At 50.1% G+C, this 26,143-nt stretch overlaps 1 protein-coding gene across 1 annotated transcript in view; it reads right to left on the bottom strand.

Annotated features, from left to right (window-relative positions):
* MYO18B (myosin XVIIIB) overlaps window positions 1-24,047 on the bottom strand; it is a 269,290-nt gene extending 245,243 nt beyond the window's left edge. Inside the window, exons 1-9 of the mRNA XM_030816000.1 lie at window positions 23,994-24,047; window positions 21,776-21,934; window positions 15,752-17,065; window positions 15,002-15,068; window positions 14,144-14,256; window positions 12,624-12,800; window positions 7,305-7,503; window positions 4,890-5,032; window positions 3,285-3,385 (exon numbers count right to left, since the gene is read on the bottom strand). Of these exons, the coding sequence (XP_030671860.1) occupies window positions 3,285-3,385; window positions 4,890-5,032; window positions 7,305-7,503; window positions 12,624-12,800; window positions 14,144-14,256; window positions 15,002-15,068; window positions 15,752-17,065; window positions 21,776-21,934; window positions 23,994-24,047 (2,327 nt within the window). The remainder of the gene's footprint in view (window positions 1-3,284; window positions 3,386-4,889; window positions 5,033-7,304; window positions 7,504-12,623; window positions 12,801-14,143; window positions 14,257-15,001; window positions 15,069-15,751; window positions 17,066-21,775; window positions 21,935-23,993) is intronic.
* Window positions 24,048-26,143: the final 2,096 nt, after the last annotated feature.

Genomic DNA, 26,143 nt, shown 5'->3' with positions numbered 1-26,143 from the left:
TCCTAAAAGCCAGGAAATCCCAGGAGAAAGGGTTGTAGAGGAAAATCAGGAGAGTAGGGACTAACCCCAGATCTTCTAATCAGCTGGGTGACCTCACTCAAGGATAATATTAAAACGGTCAACATGAATGAGCCCTTGCTGCACGCTAAGTCCTAAGATGACTCATGACAGCCCCCACTCCATGGGTGCGAATATTATTTCCATTTTACAGTTGACAAAACAGAGGCACTGAGAGTGGGTACCTGCCCCAAGACTTCACAGCTAGCAAGCACGCAGCCAGAAGCTGAGCTGAGGTCTGTTGGCCCCTCCAGCCCAGACTCCGCGCTATCCTGCCATGTGCGGCCTCAGTCTGCACTTTATGAAGCAATACGACGTTTAAAGCTCCTTCCCGTGTTCAACCTGCAGGTTCCTCGGGAGTGAGACCTGCAGATGGGCCACCCACTTTTGCAGGCTTGAGGAATGCAAGCCAAAGGCGGGGTGGGTACAGCTATGCCCCCTGCCCCTTCGAATCACACTCTCTACTCACAAAAGCATTGCAGAGCCCAGCCTAAGATCCCCAATCCCATGTGGGTTCAAATTGGTTCCTGGAAAGTGGGGATTACTCATCAGTCTACAGCCAGCTTGTCTGGTTCTGAGGCCGTCAGCGTCCTCTCCCTGGATTCTCTACAGACCCCACACCCTTCTCTGCCTCGTGACTCTGAAGGACTCTTACCAGCTAGGCTTCAAGTCCAACCCCAGTGCTGCTATGTGGCACACAAGGTAATTCTCTTCTCTGCAACTCACTTTTTCTTATCTGTAAAATGGGCCCCCTACTCTACTTGCCTCCCAGGATTAAATGGGATATTGTACATAAACTCACACTGCCAGGCTGGCACGGAGTAAGTGCTCTGTTTTCCTCACACTTTCTCCCATTCACTGGAAAATTCAATTTGACAAATAATTAAGAAGCATCTACCTGGTGCCAAGCCCTGTGCTAGGTACTAGGAAAGCAGAAAGAAGGATGACACGGCCCCTGATTCAAAGATCTCCCAGTCCATCTGGTGAGGAAGGGAGACCTGCACTGGCAGGTTTTTGAACCAGAAGCAAATACCAGGCACCAAAACGGTATAAAAGAGAAACTGAGGAGCAAGAATCAGGCAGTGCTCCTCTAAAAAAGGGATTTGGAGTAGGGTTTTCAAGGATGAATAGGAGTTTCCCACATGAGTGCATGGGAGAAAGGACATTTGTGCAAGTGAGAACCTGTTTTTGACCTTTGGAAGCTTCCATGTGGGTGACGGACCAAGTTGGCAGCAGCAGAGGTAGAGAAAGGGAAGTAACTGGGGGATCACCAAGGAGGCTTCAGAATGCCAATGACTCCCTGAGGGGGCTGAGTTGCTCCAAGCACTTTACTCTCTTAGGGTCCCTGAAACTCATCTGGGCCACCTCTTCCTCTCAGAGGCAGCTTTGGCCCAGCTCCTAAGGATGCCAAACTCAATAAGGATGCCACCAGCATGGAGGGCCCCTGGCCTGGGCCTGGCTTGGAATGAAGGTCTGGCATCCTCTGCTAGCCGCAGTTGAGCCTCATCCTTCCTGGGCCCACCCCAGGGTAAGCCTCCAAATCCCCCTCTCTGGGAGGCAATGCTTCTATCCCCAGAGCCAAGCCCCACCGATGGGGTACAGAAGAGAGAGCCCCAGTGTGGAGCTCCAGGGCTGGAACAGGGGTGATGTGTGTGTCTGAGAGGTGTTCTGAGAGGTGAGAAAATGGAGGTCCCAAGAGGTGAGGCCATGCGGCTGAAAGTGGGATTCCTATGTTCAGGGCCCACCCACCTACTCCTTCCCGCATTACACCGTTACTACGTACCGCACATGGCCCCTGCTGCCTTGACATGTGATCTCATTTAAATGCCCACGGGGCTGGCACTAGTAGGAACCCATTTTACAGAAGGAGAAACCAAGGCTCGGAGAAACCAAGGCTCAGAGAAGCCCATGTGAGGCAAAGCCCGGATCAAACCCATGTCTCTCTGAATCCAAAGTCATTTCCTTGGATGACCCAGTCAGGGCCTGGTCAGGGCCTGTCGGGGGTATCAAGGCAGATCAAATCCTTCAAAAACAAGAACACACACACACAAAGCATTCGCTATGTCCGGGCACTATTTTCAGAAGTATTGTCTACCTGTCGTATTTTAATCCTCACCACAACACTGTGATACAGTCACATCTATTTTTGTAGATAAGGAAAGTCAGGCTCAGAGAGGTGAAGTCATTAGCTCAAGTTCACACAGCCAACAAGTGGAGAAGCCAACATACAAATCCACATAGCCTTATCCTTGAGTCTGTGGTCCCTGTCACTCTGCTATACCACCCCACTCCAAGTTCTTCTACAGATTCTCAAGACCTTCTAGAAGTTTCCCTGCTGCTCAGTTACAATCACTCTGAAAACTGGGAGTTCCCTCTCTACTCTGCCTTCTCTCTGCAGGTTACAGCTGTCCCTCCAGCCTTAGGCAGGACACTCCGGACAGGTTGAGGCTGTCCTTCAGATGGGGAGGGAAGGCTGGGGAACAAACAATGGTGAGGTTAAAGCACAGTAACCACAAATTATCACCCCTCATGTGGGAAAACCCACTTTTTCCTCTCCCTGACACTTCACTAGGACCATGCCCATCCATCCGACAGAGGAGGAAACCAAGGCTCTGGGAGAGGAAGCCACATGAGCCACATGCCTAAGGATGCCCTGTAGATTTGGGGAAGGGCAGAGATGGCTTTTTAGGCCACCTCCTCCAGGAAGCCCTCCAAGATGAGGCTTGCCTGACTACCCAGCTCACTGCTCCACTCAGCTCCAGGTCCATCCTGAGGAACCTCACGTAGGCATACCCTACCATACACTCAAAGCTCCCACAAAAGTTTAGAAACTTCTGGAAGACATGGGGGTCTGCTGTCCCTCTCCCTCTTCCCACACCGCTGCCAGGGCCAGTACTGACATGCCACTATCACAGCAGACAGCCTTGACTCCCAGCATTTATAAAGAGCTGAATGTAAATTATCTCTCTTAATCCTATAAGGTCTATGCAAGGTGTTGTTTCCACGTTACAAAGGAAGAAACCGAGGCTCAGGGTGGATGACATGTGACCAAAGTCACCCAGCCCATGAGCTGCGTGTACCCAGGCAGCTGGAATCAGAGGCCATGCTCCTAATCCCTGGGTCCCACGGCCTCTCAGTGCTGAGCAGAAGCTAAGGCTGGGCCCCCAAAGAACACGTGCCCTTTGTTGCACTGCCCTCAGCTGTCTCTTCCTGCCCCAAGTGCTCACCTGAGATCCAAGTCCAATCCAGCCAGCATCTGGGAGAAAACTTGGAAGTTACTTTCCCCTTCCGGCTGCCGTGCCACGCGGCTTTTCTCCAAAAGCATTGTCTGCAGGGAGAGAAGAGGGGCACCCAGTCAGCGCTTTGGGTACATCTGCACACGCCTGATGCCCAGCTACCCAGAAGCCCCATCGGGGTGCCCCACTCTGATCCACTCTTTTTTTTTTTTTTTTTGAGACGGAGTCTCGCTCTGTTGCTCAGGCTGGAGTGCGGTGGCGCGATCTCAGCTCACTGCAAGCTCCGCCTCCCAGGTTCACCCTATTCTCCTGCCTCAGCCTCCCGAGTAGCTGGGACCACAGGCGCCCATCACCACGCCCGGCTAACTTTTTTGTATTTTTAGTAGAGACGGGGTTTCACCGTGTTAGCCAGGATAGTCTCAATCTCCTGACCTCATGATCTGCCCGTCTCGGCCTCCCAAAGTGCTGGGATTACAGGCGTGAGCCACCACGCCCAGCCTCTGATCCACTCTTTTGAGGCAACATCTCAGGTCCAAATTTTGCTGGCAACCTCCACATCAGAACTTCTCAATCCTTTATCCCACTAATTCAGAGTCCACCTAGGAAACTAACGCAATAGATTCATTCCAATTAAGGTATCAAAGGTAATAACAATCAAATGAGGCCACCTTCCAACATATTCCCTTTTTAATAGAAGCCTTTAATACCTTAACCCAAATAGTGATTAAGGGTAGGATTTCAGGGCCAGGACAGAAAAGGGACTTATTTGGCATGGAGGGGTTTTCCTTGAGTCTGGATATTATACCAGCTCTATGTTACAAACAACCCTTCTAATAACCTAATCCTATTTTCTGTTCAAACAGGATGTTTGAGGGAGACGGGGAGGAGTACGGGTGATTTTGGAGATAGGAACAAACAGGCCATGTGTTCATCACACGCGGACTGCTGCAGAAGGCTGGCAAGCGTCTGTTTAATTTCAACTTGCGCTTTTAAGACCCGGCTAATGACAGCCTGAATTCTGTATTTGCTCATGAATATTTCATGCCCCTGAGAGTCCGAAGCACAGACGGGCTGGCTTGCTCCAGAAGGGGACATTCCAGGGCACCTAGCGAGGTGGGGAGCAACTGGCCCCAGCTAGGGGATCCATGACCGTTTCATTATTTTATTATTATTATTATTACTATTTTCTTTTTTTTTTTTTTTTTTTGAGATGGAGTTTGGCTCTTGCTGCCCAGGCTGGAGTACAGTGGCACAATCTCGGCTCACTGCAACCTCCGCCTCCTGGGTTCAAGCGATTCTCCTGCCTCAGCCTCCCGAGTAGCTGAGATTCCAGGCACCTGCCACCACACTCGGCTAATTTTTGCATTTTAGTAGAGACAGGGTTTTACCATGTTGGTCAGGCTGGTCTCAAACCCCTGACCTCAGGTGATCCACCCACCTCGGCCTCCCAAAGTGCTGGGATTACAGGCGTGAGCCACTGCCATGACCATTTCAGACACATCCTAGAGTCCCAGCTGGAGGCGTGGGCTCTGCTGAGTGGGGTTAGAGACACAGCAGCCCCAAGGGCCCCCTTGCACGTCCCCCCAGAGGCCTCACCTGGAGCTGAGCAGCCGTGATGCGGCCTGTAGCGTTGAAGTCCAGCGACATCACCATGGAGAATCGGGTGGCGCTGCGGCTGTGGGCCATGGACACAGAGCCGAAGGCCCGGAGGACAGTGAAGGTGGCTCGGATCTTCTCCACTGTTGGGGGCAGCATGGGGCCACGTGTCACTGATGGCCCAGGTGCTGTCACTCCCACGTCACACAGGTCCACCTTTTCCATGGCCCCTGCTTGGGCCAGTCCCCATCCTGGCCTCAGCCCCCTGTGGGCTTCCTGCCACCTACTCCCTGCCCAACCCAACTATAAACCACGTACATTTCACTGAGCACCGATAGCTGGGCTGACCCTGTACTACCAGCTCTGGTGTAGGGGAAACAAGACTCTATCTAGAAGGGCCAGGGATAGGCACAATCTGGGTGACAGAGGCTGCCCTAGGGTTCCCCAGACCTAATGGAGCCTAGGAAGAGGTGAGGATAACATTCTAGGGCCTGCACTCACAGCTTAGAGGCAGGCTTGCAAAGTCCTATAATCTCCCCACTACTATTCATTGCATACCTACAATGCAACAAGCACTGTGCTAAGCACCTGGATACAGCCTGAACTGACTTCCACCCTCAGACACATGCAATTCACAGCACAACTACATTCTGAGACTGTGCCTCTTCCCACTGTATCTCCAGCTTCTAGCATGAGCCAGATGTAGAGTAGGTGTTCAGCAAAGCATTGGAATAATCCTAGTGGAAAAGCAGTACAGCCCAGCCGTTAAAAGAGATTGAGGATCTGCCCTTTGCTGGTTACCTGATTTGGGGCAAATTAATTAACTAGTTAATTCATTAATAATTAACTAATTAAATCTAGTCCTCATGTGGCTGTCATGAGGGCCAAAAGATTTAATAATGTCACATGCTTAGAAAATATTCCAAAGGTGGAACTGTTATTACAGTTATTATTATTAGAAACACAATATTCCCTGCATCATGTATTCTCAGTAGGGAGGATACTGCCCCTGAGATGAGCAAAAACTGATTCTTAGAAGTGGTGGTAAAAAAAATTTTACTCTTTTTATGTATAAAGCACAAATATACATAAAGGAATATATGGCTTATCTGTGGTATTAACATTTCATCATAGGGGAAATGATTAAGGGGAATAAATGTCTTAAAAGGCTTTTCGAAGTGTGCAATAATGAAAAAAAGCTGAGAACACTGCCACAACGGTTAGAGTTCTAGAGCCAGTAGGCCTGGGTTTGAATCTCAGCTCTAGGAGTATTTGCTGTGTGACATCAGGCAAGCTAGTTAACGTCTCTGAATCTCAATGCCTTCAATCTATAAAATATAAATAATAATACCTACCTTATAGAGCTGTTTTAGATTAAAAAAAAAAAAGTTTAGGCTGGGTACAGTGACTCACACCTGTAATCCCAGCACTTTCGAAGGCCGAGGTGGGTGGATCGCTTGAGCCCAGGAGTTCTAAACCAGCCTGGACAACATGGTGAAGCCCCATCTCTACAAAAAAAATACAAAAAAAAATAAAATAAAATAGCCAAGGGTGGTGGCGAGTACCCATAGTCCCAGCTACTCAGGAGGCTGAGGTGGGAGGATCGCTTGAGCCTAGGAGGTCAAGGCTGCAGTGAGCTGGGATCACACCACTGCACTCCAGCCTGGGTGACAGAGTGAGACCCTGTCTCAATAATAATAATAATAAGAAGAAGAAGAATAAAGTTAGTATCCTTGGAATAGGGCCTGGTACATTAGGCTTCAGCAAGCATTTACTCTGATCGTTATTAATATTGTAGTTGTTATTATTAATTGGTACTCTTTTTTTAAGGCTCAGGTCAAATATCACATGCTGAAAAAAGCCCTCCTGCAGCCCTCCTCTGCGCTCCCTGAGTTTCTTCCCTAGCCTGCTCTGCCAGCATTTTTTGAAGAACATTCAAGTTTTGAACGTAGGTACAGATCAATTTCCTGACTATTAGCTTCTCATGAGTGTAGACTCTGCCCTTGAATCTTCACTTTTTGAGTCCTCTGTTCAGTTCAGCAGGTTGTGCACTGCCCAAAGACACCACATCCCAGGGGTGCATCATTCACATCACACTCTCCTAGATTTGTGTACGTCTATTAGGATGATTTCCCAGCAGATGGCAGTCAAGTATCCGGTTCTAACAATGTCCATGTATGATGATTGTTCTGCAAACGGCCGTCAATGTCTTGAGGAAGGAGTACCTTACTCTGATTTCAACAAATGCATCCCAATGACCTAGGGATAGCCCTGCCCAGTAGCAAACATGGGGTCTGCACACATCTGGTGCTCAGTGAATGCTAGCTGAATGAATATAAAAAAGCAGCTCAGCATCCCCTTCCAACTCTCCCCGTGCTGACCCCAACTCTACATGTCACCTAGAGACCACCATACCTGAGACCCTGCCATCCACACTGCCTGCCATCCCCACGAGGTGTTCCAGGACCTGCTCACAGCAGGTGGTCTTCCCAGCGCCACTCCGGCCCAGGGCCACAATGCTCTGGTCTCTCCGCTGGTTCAGCAGCGCCCAGTATGCCCGCTGTGCCATGGAGCCAATGTGGGCAGGCAGGCCATCCCGGCAGCCCTTGGGTACCTGCAGGAAGATCACAGGTATCAGCCATCCCATCCAGCCACTGCCTAGGGAGCATTCTAAGACAGTGCCCCGCCCCAGGCCTAGGGTCCAGATCTGTGTCCCTGCCTCCAGATCTGCATCCCTGACTCCCTTCCTACTCGACTGGGAGGAGCCGAGCCTGTGTGTCTAGTCCTGCCCCTGGCTCCCTGTGAGTCCTTGGACAACCCATGCCTGTTTTCGGAACCTAGGTCTCCTTTTTAGTTAGTTAGAGGCTTGAATGAGAGCTGCATTCGTCCATGAGATTCATCTCACTGGTTACTCAAAGCATCGAATAGTATCTGCCTGAAGCGAGGCAGCTGAATCAATGGCATAATTATCCATCACGATTAGTGATGTCTGCCATGGACACAGGGAATGGCACATGGGGGAGTTAGTGGTATGTGTGCTACATACTTGCCATAACAGATTTAGGTGATAACTGAAACCGTATCTGCTTCATCCATTACATTCACACTTCATTCAGTAAAATAATCCATTGAGTGTCTACTATGCAGCAGACACTCGAGCACAGCATGACGCAAAATGGATAAAGGAAATTCCGGCCAATCGCAAAGAGATACCATTAAATACCTATTACAATGGCTGAAAAAACATTTAACAGTCACTACGAAGTTTTGGTGAAGATGAGGAGCAACTGGAATTCTCATACAAGGCTGGTGGGAATGCTGAATGATACAGCCTCTATGGAAAACAGCCTGGCAATTTCTTCTACAGTGAGATGTACACTCATTACCCCTCTCCACAACCCCACAACCCCTCTCTAGGTGTTTATCCTAAAGAAATCAAAATGTATGTTCACAAAAAACCCCTCTATGTCATTGGTTATATTGACTATATATTCAAAATCACCAAAAACTAAAAACAACACAAATATCCTTCAACTAGTGAACTACGATAATCACCCATCCTGGTTGTTTTTTGTTTTGTTTTGTTTTTTTGTTTTGAGACAGAGTTTTGCTTTTGTTTTGTTTTGTTTTTTTGTTTTGAGACAGAGTTTTGCTCTTGTTGCCCAGGCTGGAGTGCAATGGCACGATCTCGGCTCACTGCAACCTCTATCTCCCAGGTTCAAGCGAATCTCCTGCCTCAGCCTCCTGAGTAGCTGGGAGTAAGGCATGCACCACCATGCCTGGCTAATTTTTGTATTTTTAGTAGAAATGGGGTTTCACCATGTTAGCCAGGCTTGTCTCAAACTCCTGACCTCAAGTGATCCGCCAGCCTCGGCCTCCCAAATTGCTATCCTGGTTTTAGCATTGAAAGTCTCATGTCCCAGAAAACGTTTTAGTTCCAGGAAAACCAGGACAAGAGGTCACCCTATGAACAAATAAGCACACCAGTGCATCAATGGAATAAAATAAAGGAACAAACTGTGGATAAATAAAACCGCATGGGTGAATCTCCAATGCATTGTGCTACCTGGAAGAAGCCAATTCAAAAGGTTACATACCGTACAATGCCATTTATGTGGGTTTTTTTAAGGCAAAACTATAGGGACAAAAAAAACAGATCAGTGGCTACCAGGGGTAGAACTTGGGGCTGAGTTGACCAAAGAGGGGCCCAGAGAACTTTTAGGGGTGACGGGAACTGTTGTGTAATTGATTGTCGAAGCAGTTACACAACTATACACCTTTGTGAAAAACGCACAGAACTGTACACGAAAAAGGTGAATTGGACTATAATGTAAACTATACCTCAATAAGCCTGTTTTTTTTTTAAGTTCCTGCTTGGTGGAGCTTGCCTTCTGGCGGGAAGACAGAGATGATCGATGAAAGAAATTAATTCAATTATAGTGAACGGGAGGCATCTGAAAGCCACAAGCCTGGATGAGATCACCGAGGAAGAGTGTGGGGACAGAGAACCCTGACAGGGACAGGTCAGGGAGACCACAAGGAAGACTGACTGGGCGGCCAGTGGGTTGGAATGAAAACCAGGAAAGCGGAGTCTTAGAGCCGAGGAAGGGTGTGTTTCCAGGAAGAGGGAGGCAAATGCTGCTGAGTTCAGTAAGAGGAGACCAGAGACTTGACATTGGATTTGGCAGCGAGGGAAGAGGGCAGGTGGTTACTGTGAGGTCAGCAGGAGGGCACCAAAAGGAACAGAGGAATGGGCCCTGCTGCAGGAGGATGTCCGAAGCCCAAGATGCTGAGGGTGCCCACTGGGTCCGGCAAGGCCCCATCTGCCCTCCCTAGCGCAGTCCTTTGGCCAAACTAGGGGCACAAACCCTGGTGTGATGGCCCTCGCCTGGATGACTAGCTTGGAGCTGGGGCTGTCTCCAATCCACTGTTGGCTTTTCCTGCTCCAAGCCCTTGAGGAACAGTCATGGGTCCCTATCCCGATGCCAGATGTAGGGCTCAGCAGGAACCTAATGCAGGCAAAGGGGGGATATGCCCCCACACTGGCCGGACACAGCCTTAGGGTTTAAGGCAGTCAGAGGGTCCTGGGGTCTCAGTCCTAGAGCCATCCCCCAGTCTGGAAAAACTAAAGTTCAAGGAACGGGCAGTCCCGTCCATCAGCCCACTCAGGCCTACTGCCTAGAGGGAGAAGGAAGAATTCTGCACATCCAGGTTCTTGAAGTCACTCATATATGCATGCATGCACACATGCCTTTGCATCTGTGTACATGTGCCCTTGCATGCATGCACACAAGTGTGCTTGTAGGCACATGCACGCAACAGTTGCTGCAAGCTCTGCACGCAGAGATGGGATCCACCTCTACCCATGCAGTCACACCCATGCTCAAACTCACGCTCTTATTCACCTAGACCTGCATGTCCCCAGGCACACACCCAGACCCCAGCTGCCTGGTGGGGCTAGCCCTGCAGTGAGAGAGGCCCCAGGTGTGGCCCAGACCCCACCCAGCCCATCCTCGAGGTGGTCTCAGCCTCACTGCAGGCCTGTGCTCCCACCTGGTGGCCATTTGGGGAATCAGAGGTTGATCCCGCCTAAGGACAGGAGGTGGCTGTGGGTTTGAGTGTGGGAGGCTGGAAGACTTGAGGGAAGGGTGGGGACCAGTGCCGCACCCCACCCCAGGGTTAGGAAGGGAAGTGGGGGATCTACCTTCAGAGTGTGTACCAATGCCTGCACCTTTTGGCGCTTTTGCCTAAGTTCTGATGCCTCAGTCCAGGATGGCCAATGAGGACCTGCTTGCTATCTGGGCCTATAAAAATGTCCCTTCCAGGGATTTCCAGGGAGCCAGAGGAGTCACTCGGCAATCTGGACAGCTCAGAGGCCTTGGGCTGCAGTAACAGAAGCCTAAGCACTCACCACAAGGACGGCAGAGGGCACATGCCAAGCTCTCCCAAAGCTTCTGAGTTCCTCCCAGGCCCTTGACCATGGACAGCTGTGGTGGGAGAGCCCCTGGGAGTGACTGAAGGGGTGGTGTGGGTCACTCTGGAGGAGAAAATCTTGGAGAGAGGGGTACAGGCCCACTATATCCCCTTTAATGGACTTAGCATTGCTGAGGGACTAGCGATGGGTTTGGCCCACAGGGCCCCAAAGGGCAAGATATGGCTTTTCACCCCCAATTAGCAGAGGATAACATGGAAACCAGAAGAGGTATCAAGATCTTTCCTAGACACCAGGTGTCCTAGGGGCTTCTGACTTCCCAGTGAGTCCCCAGAACAGCACACAGGTAAGATGTCTCACCTCCGACAGGCCTCCCTGCCTCCATTGAGCCTCTTCCCATCTGTCCTCCACCCGGCAGCCAAAGGCATCCTTTTACAACCTAAGTCACAGCATGTCATTGCTCTGCTAAAAACCCCAGTAGGGACTCTCTCTAAGCCTACTCTGGCTCGGGAAGCGGCCCAGTTCATAAAAAATAAATAAAAATCAGCTGGGCGCAGTGGCTCACACCTGTAATCCCAGCACTTTGGGAGGCCAAGGCTGGTGGATCACGAGGTCAGGAGATCGAGACCATCCTGGCTAACACGGTGAAACCCCGTCTCTACTAAAAACACAAAAAAATTAGCCGGGCGTGGTGGCAGGCGCCTGTAGTCCCAGCTACTCGGGAGGCTGAGGCTGGAGAATGGCGTGAACCCAGGAGGCAGAGTTTGCAGTGAGCCGAGATGGTGCCACTGCACTCCAGCCTGGGCAACAGAGCGAGACTCCGTCTCAAAAGTAAATAAATAAATAAATAAATATCCACGGTAGCTGCCATCCCAGAGTAAAAGCCAGAATCATCATCCTGAGAACTAACTGACACAGTTCTGTCCCGGCTTTTCCCAACCTCTCCCACCTCTTCCTCCACTCATCTGCTCGGGCCACTCTTATCTTTATTGTTGATGGTCTGTCTTTTCTTCCTAGAACAGCAATTCCACAAGGGCAGTCTTGCTCGCCCAGCATCTTTCCTGCCGTTCTTTGTTCCTGGCCGGGTAGGAGACCCTCAATCAATAGCTCAATCACTATGGATTGAATGAAAGAAGGGGCCGCGCTTCAATGACTCAGCTGAGGTACCTCGTGAGTCCACAAGGTGGCGCTTAGAGATTTCCTTTGCTCTTGTCCATCTCAACGAAAATTGGCCGTTCCTACACTTGCGAGAAAAAAACTAAAGCACAGCTGAAGCTTCTGTTTCCCCATTGACGTGGGTGCTCAGGACTCCTGAGAGTTCAGCATGGGATGAAGAGCACACAGGAGCCGGGTACCCTGGGTTTTCTCCCAGCTCCTCTGCTTGCTAGACCTGAGAGTTTAGCCTGCGCCTGGCCCAGTCAGCTCTTCTCATCTGTAAAATGGGCTAATCACAGTACCTGTGTTTTCAGGTGGATATGTTAGAATGAACTGAGTTAATACATGAAGGTGCATGAAGCAGCGTCTGGTAGAGTTCATACTCATTCAGTATTTTCTTTCGTTATTCTTGTGATATTTAATGCTGCTGTTTCTGTCCTAATGGTGACTGATCTTTCCCCCCAGGGAATGGGGGAATCTCATGATCCACGCCACAGGATGCCCACAATGCCGCGAGACGGATGCTGCTTGCAGACAGGTCGACTGGGGGCTCTGATGGTTCTACTGTCACCTCAGATGCAGAGGGATTCCCCCCAGACCCTCCTGCCCTCAGCTCCCCAGCCCTGCCCACCATGGTCCCACCTCACCTTCCCTGCAGAAGGCACTGAGGGCCCCCGGGGCTGGAGGACGATCAGATCAGGCCCCGAGCAGGTGTGCGGCAGCTGAGCCCTGTAGCGCTGCAGAAGCGTGTTCAGGACACTGGATTCGTTGACACTGATGAGAGAGGCCAGGTCCTCGACCTGGTCCAGCTCAGGGGGGTTGGCCTGTGAAACCATCACATACGGTCTCCTCTGGCCTCCTGGCCCCCTGGCCCCCTGTCCCCCCCACTCCCCGCAACCAAACACACACTAAGCCCTCCTCTTGAGAGCTATGTGTCAAAGACCAGAACAGAGCACAGGGACTCTGGATGGAAAGTGATGAAGCCCTACAAATAAAATAGGGCCATCCCTTCTCCTTGCCCTCTGTGCAACCTATGAGGCACCCCCTCTTCGCTGTTTTCCTGCACTCTGTGCACCATGAGGGGAGACGCTCCCAAGTCCGACTTGACAAAATTCAAAGCACTTTCTGGATCTCAAACACCACAAAAAGACAGGTGATGCTCCAGTGTGTGCAAGCATCCATGCCATTTCCTCCTCTTCTGAGTCTTACGGGGAAGCTTTCAATGTGCTCCGTGATACCCAGGAGTGGAGGCCAATGGCCAGACCACCTCACCGGTCTCATAGCCCAACATGCATTGATTCCTAGGAAACCACCCAAACCCTTAGAAGCAAGGGGTATGTGAAGCTGCTTCTTAAAACATCTATTCCAAGAGGCATCCTATCATCCTCTCCAGCTTCAGGGAGTTTTCTGAACCTAGTAGTCTCAGGTTTGGGCCAAGCTTGGGCCCTCTCATGGATCAGCCTTTCTTGCAAGGCCACTGAGCCTCTGCAAATGCCCAACGTGGGAGAGGAAGCCTGAGGTGGGCAGAGGAGGGGCAGAAAGGAATGCAGAGGAGCAAGGAAAACTCCTAAGATAGCAGGCTGTGAGGGGCGGGGGGAAAGGGCATCACAGAACATTTTTTTTCTATCATTATACTGTGACTTGTCCTCAAAAGGATTTATGGTGCACAACAAAAATGTATTCAAAACAATTTAAAGAGCAAAGCTGAAAGAAAGTTTGATGCCAAAATATAGGCCATTGGAACCTATACTATAGTTAATGGCAAGCAGCAAATTTGGCTCTGAGTTCCCTGGCGTCCAGACTGAAAACAGAAACATGCTCTGTAGTATGATTTGCAATATCCAATATCTACAAAATTAAAAGCAGTCATTTTCTTGGGTCCATCAGAAGAACTCCCAGGGCCAAGACCTGACAAACATGTCCTCTGATGTGTCCTCATTAAGGGAAACCACAGGAAAGGGTGAATGACCCCCTAACAGTATCCCTCCAGTAGAGCAATGAGTTCAGTGGGGTTCTTCACTATAACTCCCTCCAGGGCATCAAGCCAAAATGGTATTGGTAGTCAGGAACAAGGAAACCTCTTGCAGGGCTGGGGAAGGAGGGTATGGAGCTGGGGTGAAGTGGGACAGGGGACTCATAATGGGGGGCAGCAGAACAGGGGACTCACCCGATGGACATGCTCCTCATCCACCTCAGTGATGGTTTTGTCAGCATCAATGCAAAGTCTCACCCTTCCTGTCGGCAGGTCTGCTGTTCCCTCATCTGGCTTTAGCACCGTAGCTGGTTGGACATCCCAGAGAGAGAAGGGGAAAGGGGAGGAGACGGGAGGGGAAGAGGGGAAAGAGGCAAGGGCAGGAGATAAGAGAGGCTCTAAGCCGGGCCAGCAAGCTTGGGAGAAGGCTTGGGGCAGGTCAGAAAGACGCTACACCTTCTCCATTTGGGGTCTATTCGCTTGGAGCTTTCTGAGTTGTGACCCCAAATCCTTTAAGGTCAGGCTAAGTCTGACTCACCTTAGGCTTTTACCAGCTGTCACAGTGCCAGGCACAGAGAGGGCACCCAGACAGCTGGGCACACTGACCTATCTCACACATAGACCTGGAATGGCAGATGATGGCATACAAGCTGCCATTTCCCCCTCCAGTGTCCATGGCAGACATCACTAATCAACCACTCTTGCCAGCCATGTTCAAACTGAGACTCAGAATCACTTCTCAGTAGAGTGCAGTGATCAGCCACAACCAATCGACAAAAGTAGGCTCATGAGATCAAATCTATTGGCCCACTTGTACCAGACTCTGGCTTCCTCGAAGAACGCAATAGGAAGAAAGCATGCTTGTTGCATTAGTGAGTTACAATAGGTAAATAACTCATTATCAGACACAAATGCCTTCGAAAGACAGTCTCCACTGCTCCTCTCCCCTCCTGACCACTAAAGTGTAATCAGGACCTGGAACATATGGTTGGCAGCAGTAGGGGGCATAGGAGAAGACTCAGACCCTCCAAAGGTGCTAACACCCCTACTTACCAAGAGTAAATCCGTCCTTCTGAGCCAGCCAGACTTTCTCTGCCTCATACCATCTGTCCTCAGGAGCCTGAGAACCAACATCACGTAAATTAAACCAGCAAATGGCACCACTGCCCATCTTCTACCTTACACAGGGGTTTCTCACAGTGTGCTCTGGAGCCATCTAAATCAGAATCTCCTGGGGGAGAACAGGAGAGGGAGTGTGCTTATTTAAATGCAGATTCCCGTTGTGGAGACCTGAGAGGCAGAGCCGAGATCACACCACTGCACCATCTAGCCTGGGTGACAGAGCAAGACTCCGTTTCAAAAAGAAAAAAAAAATTAAATAAATGCAGATTCCTGGGCCCCACTCCTGGCTTTTGTAATGAAAGACTCCATGGCTGGCCCCAGAAATCTGCATTTTTAACAATCTACTGGTTATGCCATCCCGTTTGAAAGCTGTCATGTGACATCATAAGCAAGCTCTACCATGTCAGCCATGAGGAGACACCTCACATTTTGGGGACCTTCCCTCACTCTGTGGGGAATTCCCACCCCAGGGCAGGTGCAATGGAAATTTCAAGACTTCTGCTCATGGAGGAAGTGCTCATCCCCTCCTCTGGGTGCCTTGCAGTTCCAGCCACCCCTCTCCAATTCCCTGCCCAGCCCCTGTCCACCCCTTGTCCATCCCTGGGGCAGATCTTTCCAATCTCTGCATCTCTGGAGGGCCCTGTCTGCCCCTCCCCGCTCCCAGGGCTGCAGCCCCCTCACCTGGTCTGAGTCTCTGCTCTGGCCTCCTTTGCCGTCCTCCTGGGGGGCCAGCCCATCTTGGTTCTCCTTCTGTATTCGAGGCCTTTCTGCATCCTTCTCCAGAGCAGGCTGGCTGGGTCCTTCCCGCTCTGTCTCCAGGGCACCAGCCCCATCACCTGCTCTTGAGCAGGGCTCCTCTGCTTCCTGCCCATGGCTTCCTGGCCAGCCTCCCTTCCCAGGAGCCATTGGCGACTCCACCATTGTGCTCACCTCCTTTGGGGCTTCACAGCCCTTCTCTGTCTGACTCTGAGCTTCATCTGCGTTCCCAGACTTACCCTGGGGTTGCCCCATCTGTTCCTTCTTATCCCAGGACTCACCTGCCTTCCCAGTCGTGCTCTGAAGCTCACTTGCTTTCTCCCCCATTCTCAGATCATCCCCCAACTTGCCCTGCACTTGGCTTGTCTTCTCCATCCGGGTCTGAGGCTCACCTGTCTTCTCTGCCTTACTTAAGAGCACCCCTTCTTTGTCCTTCTTATTCTGGGGACCGTCCCACTTACTCCTTCTTCCCAGGAAACCTCCCCACTTTCTCCCAGGGATTTGGGGCCCTACGTGCTTCCCTTCACTCCCTACGTCCTTAGAGACATTCCCCTTTTCCACCGTGTTTGTGGGCTCTGCTCCCTCCTTCTCTGCTTTCCCCGGTCGCACCCCCTCGCCGGGCCCTTGGGCTTGGGGCCTGGTCCCCTGCCTGTCTTTGCCCTGGGGCTCAGCCTCTTTCAGCTCTGTGGTCTTGGGGGTCCCACTCCCCTTCCCCACTATGCTTTGACCCTTCTCGCCTTTTTTCAGTGCCACACTTCCTTGGCCTGTGTCCCCAAGACCCCCAGTCCGGGTCTTCTCAGCTTTTGGAGCCAAGATCTCGGTGCTGGCCTGGGGGCCACAAGGAGTCCTAGAGGTCTCCCCTTTCTTTTCCTTTCCAGTATCTGTGGCTGGGGGAGGGGTCTTGCAAGGGGGGGTGTCATGGGGATGAGTCCTCTCTGGCTTGGCTGAGTCCGGGTCCAGCTTGGCCACCATCAACAACACATCACCCCTCCTCACGCCCCTCTTGAAGGGGAGAGTCTTTTTGGCTGGTGTCACACTGGAGCCCAGCTCCTGGGCCTTCTCACCATTGATGCTGGTCATCCGCTCAGGGTCGGGGCTGCCGGACCCCTCGCTCTCCTTGCCCAGAATGTCTGAGCTCCCAGGAGAGCTTGACTGGTTGTCCTGAGAGATCTGCTGGCTTCCAGATCTGATGCCACTGCTGGACTTGCTGTTGGGTTGGCTGATGGAAATTTCTGGGGTCTAGGAGAGAGAACACAACCATGCCTACATAGCTGCTTGCTGACCTGACAGCTTTGTCATTCACTCACGCGTTCATTCATTCATTTCGTTGTTCACTTCTCCATTCATCCTTCCACAGATGCTCGAGCACCTCCAAATCCAACAAGCATGGCCAAGCCTAGCACCCTTGACCTTGGCCCAGCCCCTCAAAGTTAAGTGATGGAGGGGAAGGAGTGGACTTTGGAGCCCAACAGAACCAAGTTCAACTCCTGACTCTGACACTCTACAGCTGTGTGACCTTAGCTAAATGACTTCTCCTCTCTGAGTCTGTTTTTTAATCAATAAAATGAGGATGATAAAAGCCTACCTTGCAGGGTAGGTGTGAGAATGTGTGATAATATGCAGAAACTGAGCCCAGCGCATAGTGTGTCCTCAACAACAGAAGCTGCTGCTACTACTGTTGTTATTTCTGCCTGGATTCTTCCTAGGCCAGTAGGGGATCCGGGAAAGGACTCAGGGCCTGTCACTAGATGACCTGTTCTCATCTTGGCTCTAACACTCTCCAGCTAGGCTTCCTTCTATGTCTATCTGGGCTACCATCTCTTCTCTCTGGGCTTCGGGTTTCTCCAGTACAGGCAGATACCACCTGACCATCCACATCTTTTGTAGGATGAGATGTAGAAATGCACTTTGGAGATCATAGAGAGAGGAACAAACTGAGCTGCTGCTACTTCCACTGCCCTGGTCCCCATATCACACTTCCCATACCAGCTGAGGGTCCTGGTTTCTGCCCCTGGGGTCCCCCACTCTTACCTGACCTAGACATTTGTGACTGCATAACACCCAAGCAGTTTTCACTGCCTGCTCCCCTCCAAGTCCTTTTTACTGTCTTGTGATTTTAGCCTTGCACAGGGCTTCATCCTCAAACCAGCCTGGCTGTGGCCTGAAGAGCTCACAGGTCCAGCTGTGCCTCCATCTCTGCAGAAAAAGACCTCAACCTCATAAGCAAGTTCCACCCTGATGTCTCGCTTCACCACCAGCCCTAGCCAGGGTTCTTCCATCTAGGACAATGCTAGCACAGCCTCAGAGACACCCATGCCTGGGAATCTGGGATTCTCCCCCTCCTCTTGCATTGAAACCAGTCCCAGGGGCATGTTGATTCCACCCTGCCAAGCTTCACATCTGTGTCTCTTTTTCCAAACCTATGTCCGCTATCCCTCACTTGGGCCATTGCCACAGACTGTGAACTGCTGTCCCTTCGATTTGCTGTCAGCCATTTTATACCAGATCAAAAGATTTGGGTAGCTGCCCACAGCCTAAAGGAAAATCATTTGGCACCACCATTGGTCTTTCAAATTCCTCAACAAAGAACCCCAGCCTCCAATCTGACCATATTGTCCCTACTTGTTCCTATGCATGAACTGTACTGGTCACCTTCTCCCACCTGACCCTTCCCTGCTTCCAGGCTGTTGCCCATGCTGAGCTTGCTGCCCGGCGTGCCCTTTCCCCTCTTCACTTGTTCATGGTCTACTCACCTTCTATACCCAGCTCAAATATCTCTTCTATCTCCTCTCTACAAATCTTTGCCTGAAGAACTCAATCAGAAATTGTTCCAAGCTTGCACAAAGTTCCAGAGCACTATGCTAGTACACCAATCACAGCGTGGCCACCTTCTGTGTTCCATTCTGGCTTTTGTGTCTCTCTCCTGTTTTAGGTGACCAATGCCACAGCAAAGTCTCTGTTTTCATCTTTGTAATAATCACAATAATAATAATATCTATCATTTATATCTTCCTTGCAATGAGCTCTATATCACCATCATGCAATCTCCTATTTAATCCTCCTAAGGAACAACTGGAGTAGATTCTGAACTTCTCTCCCCATTCTACAAGAAAAGAAGTAGATGTAAAGATGTAAGGTGACCCAGCTACAAAGGTGAAATGTAAAGCCAGTTCTCTCTGACTCCAAAGCCAGTGCCTTGAACTGCTGCATATTAGATGCCCTTCCTTTTCTCTCTAGAGCTTTCTGGAATCTCCTGGGGCACTTTTAAAAACCTTAACTCCTTGGCCTTATTCCCAGAGACTCTGATTGAGTCTGTCTGGGTTGTGACTGCCCAGGTGATTACGAGGTGCAGCTGGTGCTCAGCATCACGGCTCTGGGGCCTATGGCTGAGTAGCTCCTCCTGACCTTCTGGGGGAAGGCAGGACATAGCCTTGGAAGGGGGATTGACTGCACTTGGCCAATCTCACCACTGTCTACACCATATTCAAAAGTGAGTCAGTGCCTTATTTTTAACCAACCACCACAGATGAGACAGTAACATGGGGTGGGCCAAACAAGATAGCCAGTGCCAGCCTCCTCCCACCCCACCCTCATATGCCCATGGATTCTCTTCCTTTGGATCTTCAAAGTCATCAAAGTCTTTGGTCCCCCCACCCTGCCACCCTTCTTAGCGTATGGAGGAAACAGCACCTCTAGAATCACTGGGGCTAATAGGAAACTAATAGCACATTTTTACAGATGAGTAAACTGAGGCCAAGAAAGGGGAAGGGGTTTAGCCAGGACCACAAAAAGTGGCAGGGCCAGAGCTAGAATCTAGGTCTCCTTGACATTCAATACGGGTTACTTTCCACTCCAGTGTTATTCCAGCCTCTCCCTGTTCCTCAAGGGCTGGGTAGCCCTAGGAGAACCAGGTCACTTCCCCAAGCCTTGTTTTCTATTCCTGCAAAATGGGATGGTTTCTAATGGCTTCTTGCAAGGATCAGATGAGGATCAAATGAAACAGTTGTGCCGGGACAAGAGAGTACGGAGTTATTTATTGACTGGGACAAGAAAATTCAATTGGCAGGAACCAGCCAGAGCTTGCTGCCTTGTGGAAACATGTCCTGAGGCTCCCTTGCTCCAGCCCCAGGAATATCTTGGCCCATGATCCAGCCACCTGCTGTGGGCTGAGGCTCAGAGCCATACTGCATCTTGGCTCTGAGTCTCCATCCAGGCACAGCAGTGACAGTTGGTCCCCATCCATGGCTTAGCTCTGCCTCTTTACTTGCTCACAGTGACACCAGCACTGCTGGTGTCAATCTCATGGAACTCTTTCCCCCCAGGTCTCTGTGGCACCACCCCAGCCACCTCACTCACCAGACTGGTCCTTTTCTAGGCATCTTGTGAGAGCAGAGAAAACACAGGCTCTCCCCCTTGCTCTGCCTCTATCTGGTCTTATGACCTTGGGAAAATCACTTGACCTCTTTTGGCCTCAGTCTCCACCTGTGATAAATGGGTAGAATCCCATCCACCTGCATTGCTGCACGGGTACTAAATAAGCCCATGAGCAGCAAAGAAGCATTGTCTGGTGATAAACAGCACACAGTAACATTTCATCATAACCTAACAACAGCCTGCTGGGGTCAACTTTGGCCCCCACTTATGCCTTAGGTCAGGCAAGAGTGGGAACAGAGCCTGTCTTCCCTGTCAACCACCCCAACAAAGACTTGGCCGAGGTATTTCAGCAGCTGCGGCTGTTCAGTTGCTGGAGGACCTCTCTAATGCATCAAAGTCGTTCATTGCACAAGTGCAGGCACATGTGGGACTAGCTGGGCAAACCAAAGCTGAAGGGGAAGGGAGGGAAGAGCCAGGATAGGTCACTGGGCTCAAGCCACCAGACCTCTCAGCCCAAGCATTGCAGCATTCACCTTGTCTGAAGGGGGCGCTGGAGACACAAAGAGATGCCCTTTCTACCTAACACAGGGATACTCCCAAGATGCATTGCACTCTAAGCCTGCCTCCCTCATGGTCCACCTTGTCATCCTGCCCAGGTTCCATGGCTAAAGAGGACGAGAGAAATAGCAGTGGCCACCACCAGCGACAAGTTTACAAATCCTTAAAGTGTAAGGGCCTCATTGTATTCAACTATCGCTTCAATCCAGCAGCGCTATTCAGAATAGCTAAGGATTTTTAGTGGACGTCGACCAATCAGGAGGGACACCAGCTGGAGGAAGGTACGGAGGTTCCTACCTGTGCCAAGCATTAACCCTGTAATTATTGGACTGTAGCCATTCCAAGGGACTCAGGAGAGGGACCTGGGTAAACATGGCAACTGGAGGGCACTTGGGGGGCCACGGGTTACAACCATTTACCACCTGGTATGAAGGATTCAATATTTTAACAATCAATGCAGCTACGCCAGTTAGTACCAACTCAATAGCTTTCTGCTTAAAGTTAACCAACTATACATCTTAGCCAGTATCTAGGTTTCCTTTTCTATAAAAATGGTGGTCAAGTAATCCCCTCCAACCATGCATCAATGAATATCATTTATTCATTCACTAAACAAACTGTTAAGCACTCACTACCGGCCAAGTACTATGAGGGCTGCTCAAGATATAGAATTGAATGAGAGAAATCATTGTTGCTCTTAAGGAATTCCTAGTCAAATAAGTCATATAATCAAATAAGTACTATGCCAACCAACCAGTTAAGACAGGCATAGAAGGTGCAGCAGGATTCAGAGGAAGGCAGGCAATGGAAGAATTTTCCAGAGATGTGCTATTTGAGCTGGGTTTTGAAGGGTACATAAGAGCTCAATAGACCAAGTTGAATAAAGGACATTCCTCAAAGCCAGGATAGCAGGAGCAAAGGTAGGATGACAAATGGACAAATGACTCAGAGAAAGCTCACAAGACAGAACGATGGGTATGGAGACGCATCTGGTCCTCCTTCCTAGGAACCACTTACCTCTCGTTCCGGAGAGGCGAGAGCTGACTGTTTCCTCTGTCTCGCTTCCTTGGCCTCTTTTTCAGTCTCCCGGACCAGTTGCTTAATGAAGCCCCCTGGGATGACAGAGAAAAGGGGAGGGGGCGAGGACGGTGGAGGGATCTTGTCCTCTTCCCGAATCTGTTTTGCAGAAGCAAGGAAGGAGAGAGCTCAGTGAGTCAACCAGCAGGAGCAAGGTGCCCTTCAAAAAGTTTGTGATGGAGCCTGGGAGGGGGCAGAGGAGGACATACACGACCAAGCCCATGTATGAGAAGCCACAGCCAAGCAGGTGAGGCCCAGCAGGACTCAGGGGGGGTCCCTGAAACAGCACATGAAAATGGAACACAGGGGCAGCCAGGAATTATGCGGGTCAATGTGATTTCTGCCTGGATCCAGTCTCCTTGTGATATGAACAGTCACTTGCATGGTCAATGCTGCTGGTTCCCTTCCTTGCCACGGGACATGCCCATTTCCAGGAACTGCTCTGAAAGGAGGTTTCCCCGTTTCCAGAAAGGGATGGATCACAGGGAATCATCCACACTCTCCTGGTTCCCCTCAGCTTATAGTTAATATAATAGATGAACCAATTAATCACTTACTGTGCACCAGGAACATGGTAAGATAGGGAAAGGCTTATAGCCATGATTTATATAAGGACCTGACCTTGTGGCTCCAACCCACTCGGCTGACAGTGCTGTGGCTTCCTGATGGTCCTTAAACCAGGACTTGGCCAGCCAGGGGCTCTCTAACACTGGGTCCTAGAACAGGCAGGTTGGACCCTGATATTTTACCCCCCAGAAATATGGCCTAGGCCAGCACTGGCTGGACTTGTGGTGCAGCTGAGACCCCTCTGTTGCCACAGTGACTTGGAGGCTGAGGCATGAGACCGGCTGTGGCCGACTGAAGTGTGTCTTTAGCCTGCATCAGTGACAGCCCATGAGAAGAAAAAAAAGTCACCAGTGCTTTATATGGAAGAGCTCCATACTGGTTTAAAATAGCCTCCTTATCAAGAACCTCTGTGCATGTGTGGCCAAGACTTGCTGTGTGTAGCCCAACTGATAAGGGAGGAATTCAAAGGAGATAGCAAAGGCCGGGAGACAAGGCCATGGGATAAAGCTGGTGGATGCAGACCCCTGCCCAGGCACAGAGAAGCAGGGGCAGCACTGCGGAGCCCATATCAACATCATTTCCCTTCTTTCCTTCCTGATGTGGGACTGAAAGACACTTCATAAGTGAGAGACAGTCTTTTTTTTTTTTTTCTTTGAGACGGAGTCTCACACTGTCGCCCGGGCTGGAGTGCAATGGCGCGATCTTGGCTCACTGCAACCTCTGTCTCCTGCCTCAGCCTCCTGAGTAGCTGGGATGACAGGCACACACCACTACACCCGGTTAATTTTTTGTATTTTTTGTAGAGACGTGGTTTCACTATGTTGGCCAGACTGGTCTCGAACTCCTGACCTCATGATCCACCTGCATCGGCCTCCCAAAGTGCTGGGATTACAGTTATGAGCCACCGCGCCTGGCCGAGAGACAGTCTTAAGGCACCCTCTGCAGCTTCCAATGCCATTTTAGCTGCTACCCCCAGATCAGGCTGGAAGCCGCAGGAGCAGGCAGGAGGCAGCCAGAAAGCAGCTTCTCACCCTCCCACCTCCAACTCATCAAATCACATGCACAAGGTGGAGTGAGGGTGCAGGAGGTAACAGGCATCTTAGAAAGAGGCAGCCCTTCATAGCATATCATGAAAAATACTAAAGGGGAGAAAGGACTATCTGAAGGGAGCCCGTTGCCAGTACTCTATGGTGCCCGAAGGCAGGGACCACAGAAACCCACCCCTGTGGCACAAACCTGGCAGCTGACAGCCCTGCCTCTGTCCCCCATGTGCCCCTCCTCCCACCCAAACTCCAGTGCTCATCAGAGCTGCCATGAGGATCCAGCTGGGACAGCTGGTCTACCACCCCCCCCCACCACCTGTGGAACAGGAAACGACCAGGCAGCCCTGGGGGGAGTCAAGGGTGTGGCCATCAGTGTCCAGCTGGGTTGGAAAGGCCAAGGCTAACCGAGCTGGCTGGGAGAAGGTTGAAGGTGGGATTGCACATGCTACTAGGAGGGCTGGATGTCAGACTCCCCACTCAAGGTGGGAAAGGTTGGACTTGTCTCCCGAGGGTCGAGTCAGTCCTTGCAGATGGCTGCAGCCCCAGACATGAGCGTCACTTTCCTTCTGTTCCCACAGGGCGAGGCGTGATGAGATGGCCATGCTGAGGCAGTGCCAGGGCCGTGAGATGATGAGATGAGATGGAGCTTCCTGCCAGACAGCACGGAATGAGGCTTTACAGACACACGCAGCACATGAGATGGATAGACACAGAACTGACACACAGGGACACAGTGGGGAGAGAAGAGAGAGACAGGTTAGCTCATGGGCACAGCCCTACTCCCACCCCCACCAACGCCATAAACCAAGACCACATAGGGGAATGGGCACAGTCAGGTACAGACACTGTCAGCTACCTCTGCAAGAAGGATGGTCAGGCAGGACCCTGCAGGCCACACAGCGAACAGTGCCCTGAAATATTCTTCCTCTTGGCCCCACACATTTATTGAGACATAATATACAACCAGAAAAATATATCATAAGGTATAGCTCAGTGGCTCTTACAGAAATAACACACCAATATAACTAGCACCCTGATCAAGATTTAAAAGTTATAATTTTATTTTTAAGAAGCTCAAGAACAGGCAAATCTAATCTATGGTAAAGGAGGTCAGAGGAGCCATTCACTTTTGGTTGGGAAGAAGCATGAGGGAACCTTCTGGGGCTCAGGAAATGCCTCGTATCTTGATCTGAAGGATGATTGCACAAGTGTATCATATGCAAAACTTCACCCAGCTGTACAATTAAGATTGGACATTTTACTGTATGTAAATAACATCTCAATTCAAAAAGTAAACAGAGACCTAGAATTTCCCTCATGCTCCCTTCTGGTCAATATTTCCTCAAGGGAAACCACTATTATTGTTTTTTTGATTTTGTGTGATTTTTTTTTTTTTTTTTGAGATAGCGTCTTGCTCTGTTGCCCAGGCTGGAATGCAGTGGTGTAATCTCAGCTCACTGCAACCTCCGCCTCCCCGGTTCCAGCAATTCTGCCTCAGCCACCCAAGTAGCTGGGATTACAGGTGTATGCCACCACATCCGGCTAATTTTTTATATTTTTGGTAGAGAAGGGTTTTCATCATGTTGGCCAGGCTGGACTCAAACTCCTGACCTCATGATCTGCCTACCTCAGCCTCCCAAAGTGCTGGGATTACAGGCGTGAGCCACCACGCCCAGCCAGGAAACCACTATTCTGACTTCTAACCACCATGAATCATGGGTTTTCTTTGTGGAGGGAATATTTGGTTCCATAGTTGGAAGATGAGGTAAGGGCAGGAGACTGTAGCTCTCAATGTGTCCCACGCTTGGAGAAATAATTCGTCATCATATTGAGAGCCTTAGAAAATTTGGTAACTTTTGACCTAGAAAGCCCTTTTCTGGGAAACAAGTTTGAGGAAGTAATCCTAAACCAGAAAATTTCATCACCATGCTGACTGTAGCACTGAAAGAGCAGACACGATGTCCGATAACTAGAGAACGTCAAATAGAGACCTCCAATTCGCAGTAACAGTATGAATCCATCAAAAAGTGTTTAGCAAGCATTGTTTTTACTTGCCATATCTCCACACAATTACTATATTTCCTTGTTTATTTACACCTGTTACTTCCCAGCCAAAGTTGTAACTTTTATTTTTATTATACTTTAAGTTCTGGGATATATGTGTAGAACACGCAGGTTTGTTACATAGGTATACACGTGCCATGGTGGTTTGCTGCACCCATCAACCCATCATCTACATTAGGTATTTCTCCTAATGCTCTCCCTGCCCTAGTCCCCCACCCCTCGACAGGCCCCTGTGTGTGATGTTCCCCTCCCTGTGTCCATGTGTTCTCACTGTTCAACTCCTATTTGAGTGAGAACGTGCAGTGTTTGGTTTTCTGTTTCTGTGTTAGTTTACTGAGAATGACGGTTTCCAGCTTCATCCATGTCCCTGCAAAGGACATGAACTCATTCTCTTTTATGGCTGCGTAGTATTACATGTGCCACATTTTCTTTATCTAGTCTATCATTGATGGACATTTGGGTTCGTTCCAAGTCTTTGCTATTGTGAACAGTGCCACAATAAACATATATGTGTATATGTCTTTATAGTAGTATGATTTATAATCCTTTGGGTATTTGTTTTTAAACAGCTATATTGGGGTATTGTTTGTATGTCATAACATTAATCCTTTCTAACTTTCAACTTGATTTTTAA

The sequence above is a fragment of the Nomascus leucogenys genome, chromosome 7b (genome assembly GCF_006542625.1).
Source record: "Nomascus leucogenys isolate Asia chromosome 7b, Asia_NLE_v1, whole genome shotgun sequence".
Taxonomy (NCBI): domain Eukaryota; kingdom Metazoa; phylum Chordata; class Mammalia; order Primates; family Hylobatidae; genus Nomascus; species Nomascus leucogenys.
Note: the sequence above shows the minus strand (reverse complement) of the source record. Positions and strands in the feature narration are given on the sequence as shown.